The sequence below is a fragment of the Drosophila yakuba genome, chromosome X (assembly GCF_016746365.2).
Source record: "Drosophila yakuba strain Tai18E2 chromosome X, Prin_Dyak_Tai18E2_2.1, whole genome shotgun sequence".
In the NCBI taxonomy this organism is placed as follows: domain Eukaryota; kingdom Metazoa; phylum Arthropoda; class Insecta; order Diptera; family Drosophilidae; genus Drosophila; species Drosophila yakuba.
Window position 1 is genome coordinate 18,891,531 of NC_052526.2, and position 11,815 is coordinate 18,903,345.

The window sequence follows — 11,815 nt, forward strand, 5'->3', positions numbered from 1 at the left end:
TCTTTAACAATTCAATTGTGTCTGTTTCTGCTGCTGCTGCTGCCTCTTGTCTTCCCTCTAAAAAGGCAATGGAGGAATGCCAGGGGGAGTTGGGAAGTTTTTCAACTTTTCCTGCGTCATTTCATTGCCAGGCTGGCATTGTGGCCCTGCGCCACTGGCTGTAAACTTGTTAGCCCGCCCGCTCAAATATTTACACAGATAAACGAGCGGAAGTGTATTTGATCAGCATTTAATGCAGCAAATGTCGATTTGTCGCTGACAAAAAAAAAATCTCACAAAAAAAGAACATAAGAGTGGGAGGTATAAAATAAATAACAAAGTCAAAGAAGCCAAGAACTCGGCGTCTTTGTCTGCCGTTCACGACGTTATCATCAACGCGACGAAGACGACGTCGTCGCCAGGTTCAACATGTTGGAAACTCGCCCCACTTGTCTGCCGCTTTGATTTGAAGCGCCAGCCTCCCGCTTTCCACCGCTTTTCCACTTTTCCGGCTTGCCGCCCCCACGAACGCGTCATTCACACTTTTGCGATGCGGAATTTCCACAAAGGCAGCTCTTCACAGCTCAGGTTACCTATTTGTTTAACTAGAAATGTGGCTTCATTTTGCAGCGTACAAATATTTTTTAAGTAATATTATATAATCATCGAGCACAAATATTTAAGACATGACGAAGAATCAGAAATATTTGAGAGTCAAGGAGAGTGAATGATTTGCATAAGCGCGTCTCGCCTGACTTTTCACAGCCTGCCGCTGATGGCTGATGATTTTGTATTGTTTTATTTGTACATTGTTTTCGGCAAGCAGGCGGGACATATTTATGTGTCATATGGCAGGCGTTGTTGCGACTCGCAGACACCTTGTCTGTGTTTTGAGCACCCCCTCCTCCCTCAGCTCCTTTTCCCCACACACTTTTCCCCCAACTCCATGCATTTTCCGGAATATACACATGCGTGCGTTCGCCCTTCTTGTTTTGCTGTTTGTCAAATATGATTTAACCTCTCGGCGACCGTGTTTTGTTCATTTTGATGTCAAGTTCACACACAGGCTTGCTCCACTTGATTTGCGAGCACGTTATTAAAAATATGTAAATACCCGCGAGTTTCAACAAAGGATTTCTATTTGCTTCTTAGCTGGTTATTTATGGCCCCAGATTTATAACTGAGTGTTGTCCCATTGACTCAATGACTCAATGACTTGTGGAGTATGTGGGCGGAATCCGTAATCTCTGACAAATTTCACTGCCCAGATGTTCATTAATTAAAACACATTTCTTTTGGTGGAGCAGCTGGACCAGCTGTTGCTGTTACAAATTGGTTATTGTCTATGGTTAATGAACCCATAACTTTTATTTGACCTACAAGGGGGGAAAATAAGAACTACATTGTGCGATTTATTAGCCCAACCACTTTGTTTACTGTCGTAATAGCTTGGTACAATTTATAACTAGCTATGATATCAGTGGCTTACACTTACACCACTTTAAATTAAGAAAAACAGTACTTACATATGCTAAAATCTAATAATAGGATATTAAGCAAAAAGTCCATTGAGTTACTAATCGCTATAATTTGTAAATATTAGCTCGACCCAAAATCACGAAATCTTCTTGGCGCTTTTTTAAGAACCTCTCTGCTGGCAAAGAGTCCTTCGCTTCCTTCTGATCCTTGGCCACTTGACTTGACTTGACTTGAGTTGAGTTGACTTCAGTTGAGTTGTGTGGAGTTGGGTTGAGTCGGGTTGCGTTGCGATTTCCTGAGTGATGTGCGACACAGTTTTCATTTTCATTTTTGCAGTTCCATTCCCATTTCCATTTGCCGTTTCTCAGTCGTGCGGCGCTTTTGTCTGCTTTTCCGCTCGATTTTCCCACAGATTTTCCCTTTCGCTGCTAGGCAATCAAAAAAAGCGAGCCGCAGCTGCCACAACAAACTGCAGTCCGTCGACTGCAGACGACAAACGAATAACGTTATAAATCTGTTGCATGTCAGCAGTTGGTAACAACCTTTAACCCCCCCACACGGCCGACTTTTGACTTCTGACTTTTGACTTTTGACTTCGACTACCAACTGTCAACGAGTACCAATGTCAGTGTAAATTAATTTGAATTTCGCCCCCGGGATGGAAGTCGTTCCACTTTCGCTATTGACACAGCACGCCCTGCATTTCGCCAAAATTACTTCGCCTGCCAAGGAATCGCAGACTCTAATTTCCCCGCCTCGGGATCCTGGGAATTCGACAACTCGCCGCTCAACGGCCCACAAATTGTTCTCTCGTATAAACAATCGGGTGATTAAAAAGCAGTCTGCCAGTCTACCAGCTTGATTTAAGCCCAAAGTGACAAACAATTGCCAAACTGAAATGGGAGCTTAAAATGGAGACGACGCGAAGCCACTTGAAAGTATTTTTAAAAGACAGAAAAAGAAATCTTAAAATATACTATTAATAGGGATGGCTGTCTTCAGTGGAAAATGAAGAATTTAATCTATAGTATATTAACTTTAAATAAATAATTACCTTAAATAAATTTAGATAAATTTTTTAGTTTAATACATTTTTTGATGCAGTCCTAAATCGAATTTTGTGGGCACCATTTGGCAATGTGGCTCAATTAAATCAACGCCGAAATATGGCCAAAGCAACCAGGTTGGTTCCCGTTTCCCGCTTACCAGTGCCCAGATTCCAGTGCCCAGATTCCAGTTCCCAGATTCAAGTTCCCAGTGCCCAGTTCCCAGTTCTCCGGAAGCCGAAAGTCTCCGGCCAATGCAAGGTATTTTCCGGCCGTAACGAAAGCCGCCCTAATGGGCCCCGCCTCGGAATTTGATCTGCCTTAATGAATTCGTAATTGGCAATTTTAATTAATCCCCATGAAATCCGCACAAGATTGCAGCCGTGTCTTGGATTTCGGTAGCCCGTTGTCATTGGATGCCAGTGGCGTACACCTGAAGGGTGTGCCAAAACGATGGCGGTGATTGGAGGGGGTGTAGTTTTCCGACGGTGGGTGGGGATTTTCCGAAAGTGGGCACCAGATATGCGATATTTCTATTTGCAATGCACAGTTGCCTGCTTTTGATTTGTTTTGCGCCGCGGTAATTTAGCACTTGTCTTGTGGCTAAAATTTAATCACCAGGGGGTTTTCGGGTTTTCGGTGGGTGGGGCGGTACTGATTTAGCGATGGTCGCGTGAGGCCAGCAAAATTATAGCCAAAAACTATCGGCGTGTAGATAATTTGGTTTCGTGATTTGGCAGCAAATTTTTGACCGCACTCTGCGGACGATTTGCTGCCATCCGGCGGCAGTCACGTGCTCATCGGCGGTAGGCGAACTGATCTAATGGGCTATGATGCGTCCCCCATTAACCCACTATGGTCAGCCTGAAGCGCCAGCCCTCTTAACCCCTCACTGACCCCCCCCCCCCAATGACCACCCACTGACTGCGGTTGCGAAACCACGGGCAACACAACCCAAACGACCAACAACCGGCAATGGCTTAACCATTAATTTACGCGCTAACCATGAAGTACTTAAATATACAAATGTATCTGTATCTGTATCTGTATCTGCTTCTGTATCTGTATCTGTAGCTCTATCTGTGTGCCTGAGTGACTGAGCACGAACGAACGCCAAAATATTTGCTGCTAATGAGGTCGTGCTGTAATTTTAGCAGTCTACCAAACTCCCCCAGTTCAACCCCGGAAAATGTCGTAGTACAAGCCCTTTTTGGAAAATCCGTTTAAAGGATAACCAAGTCGGCGAGCAGGCAGCGATTAAAGCACGTTTTTTGCCACCTTTTAAAACACGCTACTACATAAGTCGTTAATGGGGGACTGAGTGGATTTTCAGCGGGCGGGTAATGAGTTCGGTGAAGTTCTTGATTGGATTATGATGCCGGGTAAGTCAGGTGCCCAGACGGCTGGCTAAGAGGACTTGGCTAGCTCGACATTAAGTTACTTATAAGGCGGTGGATTAAAGCTCGATTATGCTAAGAATTCTATGTTTTGCATAGGCTTTTCACCCAAAGCTTGGCTAAGAACAGCAAAAAAGTATGATGGATTTTGGCAGCTATAACTTTTTAAAGGATTTGGGAAAATGAAAAGAATAAAATGTAAAATAACCTACTAGATGTGTTACTACTTTACTTGTGTGTTTTGAAATCAGCATGGTACTTTGCCATCTTTTCCGGCCATCTCAAGTACTCCTGTTATCCTGCAGGACTTTGCACTCTCAGCATTTCCATTTGGTCGCGCTTTCAGCAAATCGCGTTGTCCGGCTCATTTCCATGTTTTCCAGTTGCTCTTCTTTATCTTTCGCCCTAGTGCAGGGCATAATTAGCCGAAAGTGCTACAAGTGCATCGGTAAAGTGCCACAGGAAGGGGTTTTCCGAGACAACCATGACAAACTGCGGCCAGAAAATGGAGCGATGTTGGTCCGGAAAATCGTCTCCTTCCTCGATTCTCCTCTGTTTTTCGGCCGTTGGTGTGCGTGTTTGACAATGTCCCCAGTGCGTTGTTAAGCTAATTTGCTTCATTTGTCTAGAAAACTGACACAGAGCAAAAGGGGAGGTGGGTGGGAGGTGGGTGGTGGATGGTGGCTGACCATACATAGGCGGTAAAGTGTTGACATGAGGCCATGTTCTCGGCCTAAACCACCAAGCTTCTGCTTCTGCCTCTGCCTCTGCCTCTGCTGCTGCCTTCTGTTGGCCATGGCCAATATTATCGTGCCCGGTCAGTGCAGAACGAAAGCCAAGTCAAGCGGCTGAAGGGCCGAGAATGTTGCTCCATCTCGTCCTGAGTCCTTCCACTTCCACCTCCATCTACATCCCCCCCCCCACCAGCCAAACCAATAAGCCCACTGCTACCTCTGCTAGGGAACATATTTATGCACAGTGGAGCGTTGAATGAATAACATGGGTATTTTTATATAATGTTTATAACTAAGATTATTATTGAAAGTATAAGTAGATATCTCTGAACTAGGAATGAGCTAGTACAACTAGATATCTCTGAACTAGGAATGAACTAGTACAACTAGATATCTCTGGACTAGGAATGAACTAGTACAACTAGATATCTCTGAACTAGGAATGGTTAATGATAAGAGCTATTTGCATATATCGAGTGCCAGTTGCACATCAACTTGCCCCACTGTGCAGCCCAGCTTATTGACTGCGGATGTGGCTGGGCGATGGGGTTTATGAGGCAGAAGGACCCACTGTGCTGGCCGGGCAAAGTTTCAGCAGCTGGCGTCGCGCCGGTCGCTTTGACTCCTGCTCCTGCTTCTGCTCCTGCTTCTGCTTCTGCTGTTTGGTGTGGGCAGGGGTTACAGCAAGGACTACAGGACGACACAGGACTACGGACTACGGACGGAGGACTGAGGACTAGGCCTGAGTCTGGGGCTCTTCGCTCTGTGGAATCCATGCAGTGAAAACATGTGTAATTGATCTGATTAAGTTGCCTTTGCCTCTGCGTGTGGGCATTCGTGTATGTGTGTGTGTGTGTGTGAGTGTGTTTGTATGTATGCATGTGCTGGCCAAGAAATATGCCAGAGGAGCTGGCTTTGTTCAAACAAATACTAGAGGGAAAGGGGCATCCCCCAACACCGCTTAGGCTTTTGGCTCTTTGCGTTTTGGCCGGCTTGTTGTCCGGCTATTTGCTGGTACTTACACTATTTGCCCTGGTTGTTGTTGTTATTGCCCATTTTTGTTGGCTGGCTGTCTTTATCCGCATGTTGCTGCCCGCGCAGACACACAACACACACAACACACACACACACTGCGCTCGTATTTATTTGCTTTGCCACAGGCTTTGACTGTTTAATGAAACGGAAATATAACATTTTAGTTTGCGGTCAAATATTGTATAATATTCCCTCAGCCCCAAAATTGTTGCCACTGAGCACACAGCACTGAGCAAGGCGAAGAAGATGGGGTAATTCATTGCCTTTATGATTCAATTTCATAGATATTAAGCCGAAGGTGTGAAGGCATTGCAAATTGAGCCGACTGTGAGGGTCGAGATTTACGCATTACGAAATGCGATTTATTTGTTTTGCGAAGGAATATTTTAATGTGATTTAAAGACAGACTATTTATTAAACAGAAGATTTAATTGGGTCGACTGTGTGTGGGTGATCGCCCAGACTTAATCGATTTACAGATTACATTTTATTCAATTAACTAATCGGATTTGACGACCGATTAAGGGAGGACAAAAGTCAACAGGTTCTTCAAATGCAGCTTTAAACAATTCAAAATCAAATGTACTGCGAAATTGATGTGATTGTTATGTGACTGCATGTCACACAAATATATTATTAAATACTAACTTATTCCGCTTAAATCGTCTGCAGCAACTTGTGTAGTTTGGCAACTAGTTTTTTATGTTAAATTTTTAATTGCCAACCGAAAGTGCGCCATCTGGCGTTCAAGTGGCAAAGCTGCTTGGTTGTTTGCTTTTCTCATGCAGTTAACGCCCAGGATCTGCCCATATTTTTTGGGTGTCTGCCTTTTTTGTGTGAATGAGTATAGCTTCTGCTCGGACTGTGGCCACTTCTCAAGTTGAAAATGAGGGGGCGGTGTTGCTATTGGCACTTTCCCATCTTCAGTTGGCCATGGTCTCGTCAAATTTTCATTTGCTGCAGCACTACCAAATACACTTAAGTATATGAACATTCATGCAGGGACAGTGCGTTTCGCAAGTGACGTGCGTTTTTGGTGATTTCTGTACCAACAAATATTTGCCAAAAATAAAACTAATATATAAGTATATTCGTAGTATATGCATAGTGTAGCCATATTAATATATGGTACTTTGAGAGTGAATGTTTACTTGCGAAACGCACTGTTTTTGCAGTCGAGCTCTCTTCGTTTTGATAGAAACTTCAGTTCTATTTGCATTAGTTGCCATTTTGCACCACCCCCAATGCCGCCCAGTTTCCGCTGCTCCAGCAATTGCAACTTCACCAAACACACTCGGGAAATGAAACTTTGGGAAATTTTAATTTAATTTAATTTTTATTTGCCCGGCTGGGCACACATTAAAATTGCAGCATGTAGTTTTTTAATATTTAAATGCACGCCTCGTCGCCCACCGTCGCCCTTCAATTCGTCCTGTTTCTCTTCCTGTTCCCCTTCTCTTCTCCCTGCTCCTCCTCTCAGCCATTCTCCTTTCGGTCCTTGCAATTCCCAGGGAGCGGGAAGAGTTGAAACTCAGGGCACCGGGCATGTGGGGAGCGGGTAGGGGGTAGGGGTAGAGTTCAACTGGCAGGACTACTACTATTAACTGGCCAGCGCCTATGGCCACGCCCACTGGCCATCAGTGTGTGTGCCCTCTGCTATTATTATTATTATTTTCACTATTGTCTGCAGCATTTCCTTCCGCTCGATGCGTCTGGTCTGGTCAGCCAGCCAGCTCATGCACTCACACCTATGCCATTTACCAACACACACACACACACACCAACACACACATACACTCATGCAGGCCGAGAAACAAATATATCCCAGACCAAAATCCCTTCGAAAATCCATGTATACATGTTACACAAGCGCACAAAAAAACGCTCGAGGTGCCTGCAAAGTAAACTCAAAGAAATTTCCAGTGCAAAAGATGGCGGAAGTTTGATTAATAAATTTAAAAAAATTATACATTTTATTTAGGCAAAATTATACTGAAACGGAAAAAGTTTCAGAAATTTAATAGATATTTTAGGTGTCTAAAAGTTGCCAGTTGTTAATTATAAAAGGTACTTTTATCGTACACTTTTTTTGAAAGTTTTTAATCGTTTGTAATTTTTGCAAATTTAGTATTCATTGGGCAACACTCGCTTTATCCATTTGCTTAGGATTCATTTTGTGGTGTCGACTCCTGCTTACCCCTTACTACTTTCTACTTTCTACTTCCCCTCTCCTTTCTCCCCACCCCTTCCCTTGGGCTCTTCTGCATCTGTAGGCGTTTTGTTGCCGACATGAAAGCAAAGTGCAAATGCACGTGTGTGTTTGATGGTGTGATGTTGGCTGGTAGGGAATAATCTTGGCCCTTTTGGTGTCTTGGCTGAAAGCAAAATATTTGCCGTTAGTGTTGCTTGATCTTCTCTCCAAACTATAAATGTTTGTGTGTGTGTGTGTGTGCGTGTGTGTGTGTGTGCGTGTGTGTGTGTGTGCTTTTGCCCACGTGTTCCAAAGTGTTTGTGTTTGTATTTGTATTTGTGTGCATTTTGTTGATAGTTGGGATTATTTTGGGGCAATTTATGCGAAACAAGGCGAAAGCTTACGTTGACCCCAGCCACGCCCCCTTGTTGTGTGTTGGCTGTCAACGCCTCTGTATGCATTTGCGCTTAAATTGAGCAACAATAAAGTTTTGGCCACACAGCACACACCACACAAGGCATAAAGAAATGTGCGACAGAAACCCAAGCATCCAAAAAAGAAAGTTTGTGAAAGGTTTTCTCTAGCCCTTAACCATATCTCATGCATATATCTTACCTTGCTGACTCTTCATTTCTTCACTGCCTCTGTGCTTGCAGATACAAATATTCGGCTACAATTCCCAGCTGTATGCAAATTTCTCAGATGCCCTCAATCGCGCCCAGGGCATCGTGGGCGTCTCCATTCTGCTGCAGGTGAGTCATGCCCCAAGGTGCTCCAACATTACGAGCGATGGGCCATAGCAATAGATAAGATATGTATCCTAATGGATAATGTATCTACATTTTATTCATTGATTGTTTGAGTGGGGTATGTGAGTGATCCTTTGAATATCTTGTATTCATTAGCTTGGAGATCTCTCGAATGCGGAGCTGCGCATGCTCACCGATCAGCTGGAGCGCATTCGCTATGGCGGCGATGAGGCCTTCGTGAAGCGTCTCTCCATCCGCGGATTGCTACCGGACACGGATCACTACATGACCTACGATGGATCCACAACGGCACCTGCCTGCCACGAAACAGTCACCTGGGTGGTGCTGAACAAGCCCATCTACATCACAAAGCAACAGGTATGTTCTAGACATATAATATAATATAATATAATATAATATAATATAATATAATATAATATAATATAATATAATATAATATAATATAATATATATAATATAATAGATATGTTGGAGATTTAAACTCCTCTCAAAGAACATTACTTTCGTAAGCTTTCCGCTTTTCGTTGTTTAACAATATAAAACTGACTCTAGTTGGCGACAATTCCCAGCGCAAAGTGAGGAAGTCAACAGAATACTTTTTTTCCAAACGAATTCATCAAGTTCCTCTGTTCGCTCTACTTTTATCTTTTTCTTTTTTTTACCTGTACAATCTCCAAAAATAGAAAAAAAAAAAAACATTTTGAGCGATGAGCACCTTAATGTTTGTTAATTAGTATACAGTGCTCCGATGTCCGCTGGTCCCCGGCTTCTTCTGTTTTATTAGCTAATTTCATTTAAGTTTTAAATTGAGTTGCTGCTTCTGGTGCTTCCGCTGCTGGAGGAGCAACAAAGTGGATAGCGTCCATAACTCAAAGGAATGGCGACCAGCGAAAACACACACACACATTCAGTGGAAAACAGAGGGAGAAAAAATGTAACACAAATGTTTATTAAGTGCAGCGCTGTAATAAAGACGCCAGCGGTGGGCGGTGGGTGGTGGTGGGTGGTGGGTTGTAGTGGGTGGTGTGTGGGTGGTTGCTGGTTGGTGGGGGATAAGTGGTTTTCTGGAGCGGTTGAAAGGTGGCCAGCGGCATACGTGTAAACAATGTAAACAGGGCGGGCAGGAAAGGGAAAGAGGCAGAGACAGAGAGAGAGAGAGAGAGAGAGAGAGAGAGACAGAGACACCAACATTCACGAGCACACATGCACATGCGACTGCAGCAGGCAGACTCATAAAAACTTCAACAAGCTCAATGGCACCCATGGGCACATGATTACAACTTGTGGCAGCCATGGAGCACTCCGGTCCACCAGTCTCCCAGCAACGTAATTTACTGGCTGCACCGCACACTCACTACACTCACTCACTACACTCACACACTAACACACACTCGCCAACTCGCACGCGAAGAAAGAGACGGCAGTGGAGAGGCAGAAAGAGAGAGCAGAAGATAGCACCTTGCTGGCAAAACATAATTTACCAAATTAAAGTAACACCGGTGTGGAGTGGGGCGAGGGGGGGGGAGGGAGGGGTGTGGAAGCTGAAAGCACAGGAAGCTGCGCGACATGAGCTGAAATTGCAATTAACCCATTAACGTGCGCGCTCTGTCACAGCCGGAAAGGAAAAAAGCGATAGCGTCCAATGGGTTAAGCCGAGTCACAGATCGCTGAAAAGTCGCAGTCAAGAGTTGTTAATAATACTAATTATTATAGGATTTAAAAGAAAGTCACGAAGCTTAAGGTACCAAAGTTATATACGATATTCCCAACTGTGTTGGTTATATAAAACATTTCGTTTTTTCCATTTAACATACTTGGTTTTAATATCTCTTTTAAATTTCCGGCTTAGACTGCCTTGTGTTTTTGGCAAAAATGTCATGCTTATAGGAGCTCTGCTTCGTTTTAAAACCACAATACAATCCAACCGGAAACGGGCTTTAATCCTTGAGTGCCATTTAGTGTTGCATACTTTCGGGACATCACACACACACACAGGCAGACATACAAGCACACATACACGCGCATACACGTATACCCAACTTAATTCACACTTGAACGGTCACTGGGGGGGGGTGGAGGGGGTGAATTGAACCCCTTAACCCTCGACAGCCCCCGCTCTCCTCAATCAATATCAACCCGGCCACGTTGTCGTGAAAAGCGATTTTGACGGAAGTCAATTGATAAACAGATTGAGTAGATTAAGTGTTATTGACTCGTTGTCGTGGTTGTTGTTGTTGTTGTTGTTGCTTTTCTCTCTTCCTCTGTAAGTGTGTGTGTGTGTGTTTGTGTGTGTGTGTGTGGGGGTCCTTAGTGTTTCCTCTTTTTTGAGTTTTTTGTTCAGCGAGCGCTTATTTTTAGGATTAGCAATTTGTGTCAAGCTTGATTTTTTGCCAAAGTGCGGATCGATGATGTTGTGTGTGCGCAAAAGTTTATAATTATGCACGTTAAACGCTCGACAGACGGGCTAAAATCGGTTGGATGGTTGCAAGATGGTTTTGGATGGGGGCTCACTGGCTTATCTCCATCGGCTGCTTGGCTTATTGTCGAGCCATTGTTGATCTACTTCCGTGTCTCGATGGTGCTGAAGGCACTACAGTAATGATGTTTGCCTTAAAGCGAAATCAATCAATCATTTTCCCATGCTAAACTTTAAGTCATTTGCAATGTATGCATCGCAGCTAAGCGGGCTCCAAAAGTTACTTTTAAAATGATTACGCATACGCACTGTTGGCCGTAATTATTATATTGCAATCGTTTTAAGCCGCTTACAATGGTTCAGTTAGTTACTTATGCACTTATGCCGTACGGCTTGGAAACTTAAATTGATATTCAACTGCAAAGTAATTGATGTAGCCATGCTAATGTGATTTAATGTGATTTTGCTTACAGTTGCACGCCCTGCGCCGCCTGATGCAGGGCAGCCCCGACCACCCGAAAGCGCCCCTGGGCAACAATTATCGGCCGCCCCAGCCGCTCCTGCACCGGCCCATCCGCACCAATATTGATTTCAAGACGACAAAGTCGAACGGCAAGGCCGCCTGCCCCACCATGTACCGCGAGGTCTACTACAAAGGTAATGGAATAGCCAGAAATCTGTTTTTTTTTTCAATAATAAAGATCCTGTTTCGCTTTACTGTTTTTGATATATTTCCATAATTAACCTTGCCAATTCTTGATCCTTTAC

General features: G+C 44.0%; 1 protein-coding gene across 1 annotated transcript in view; it reads left to right on the top strand.

The window, feature by feature from the left end:
- The window catches only part of LOC6525948 (carbonic anhydrase-related protein 10), a 50,401-nt gene that overhangs the window by 34,469 nt on the left and 4,117 nt on the right, over window positions 1-11,815 (top strand). The window contains exons 6-8 of the mRNA XM_002101732.3: window positions 8,518-8,613; window positions 8,767-8,988; window positions 11,521-11,704. Of these exons, the coding sequence (XP_002101768.1) occupies window positions 8,518-8,613; window positions 8,767-8,988; window positions 11,521-11,704 (502 nt within the window). The remainder of the gene's footprint in view (window positions 1-8,517; window positions 8,614-8,766; window positions 8,989-11,520; window positions 11,705-11,815) is intronic.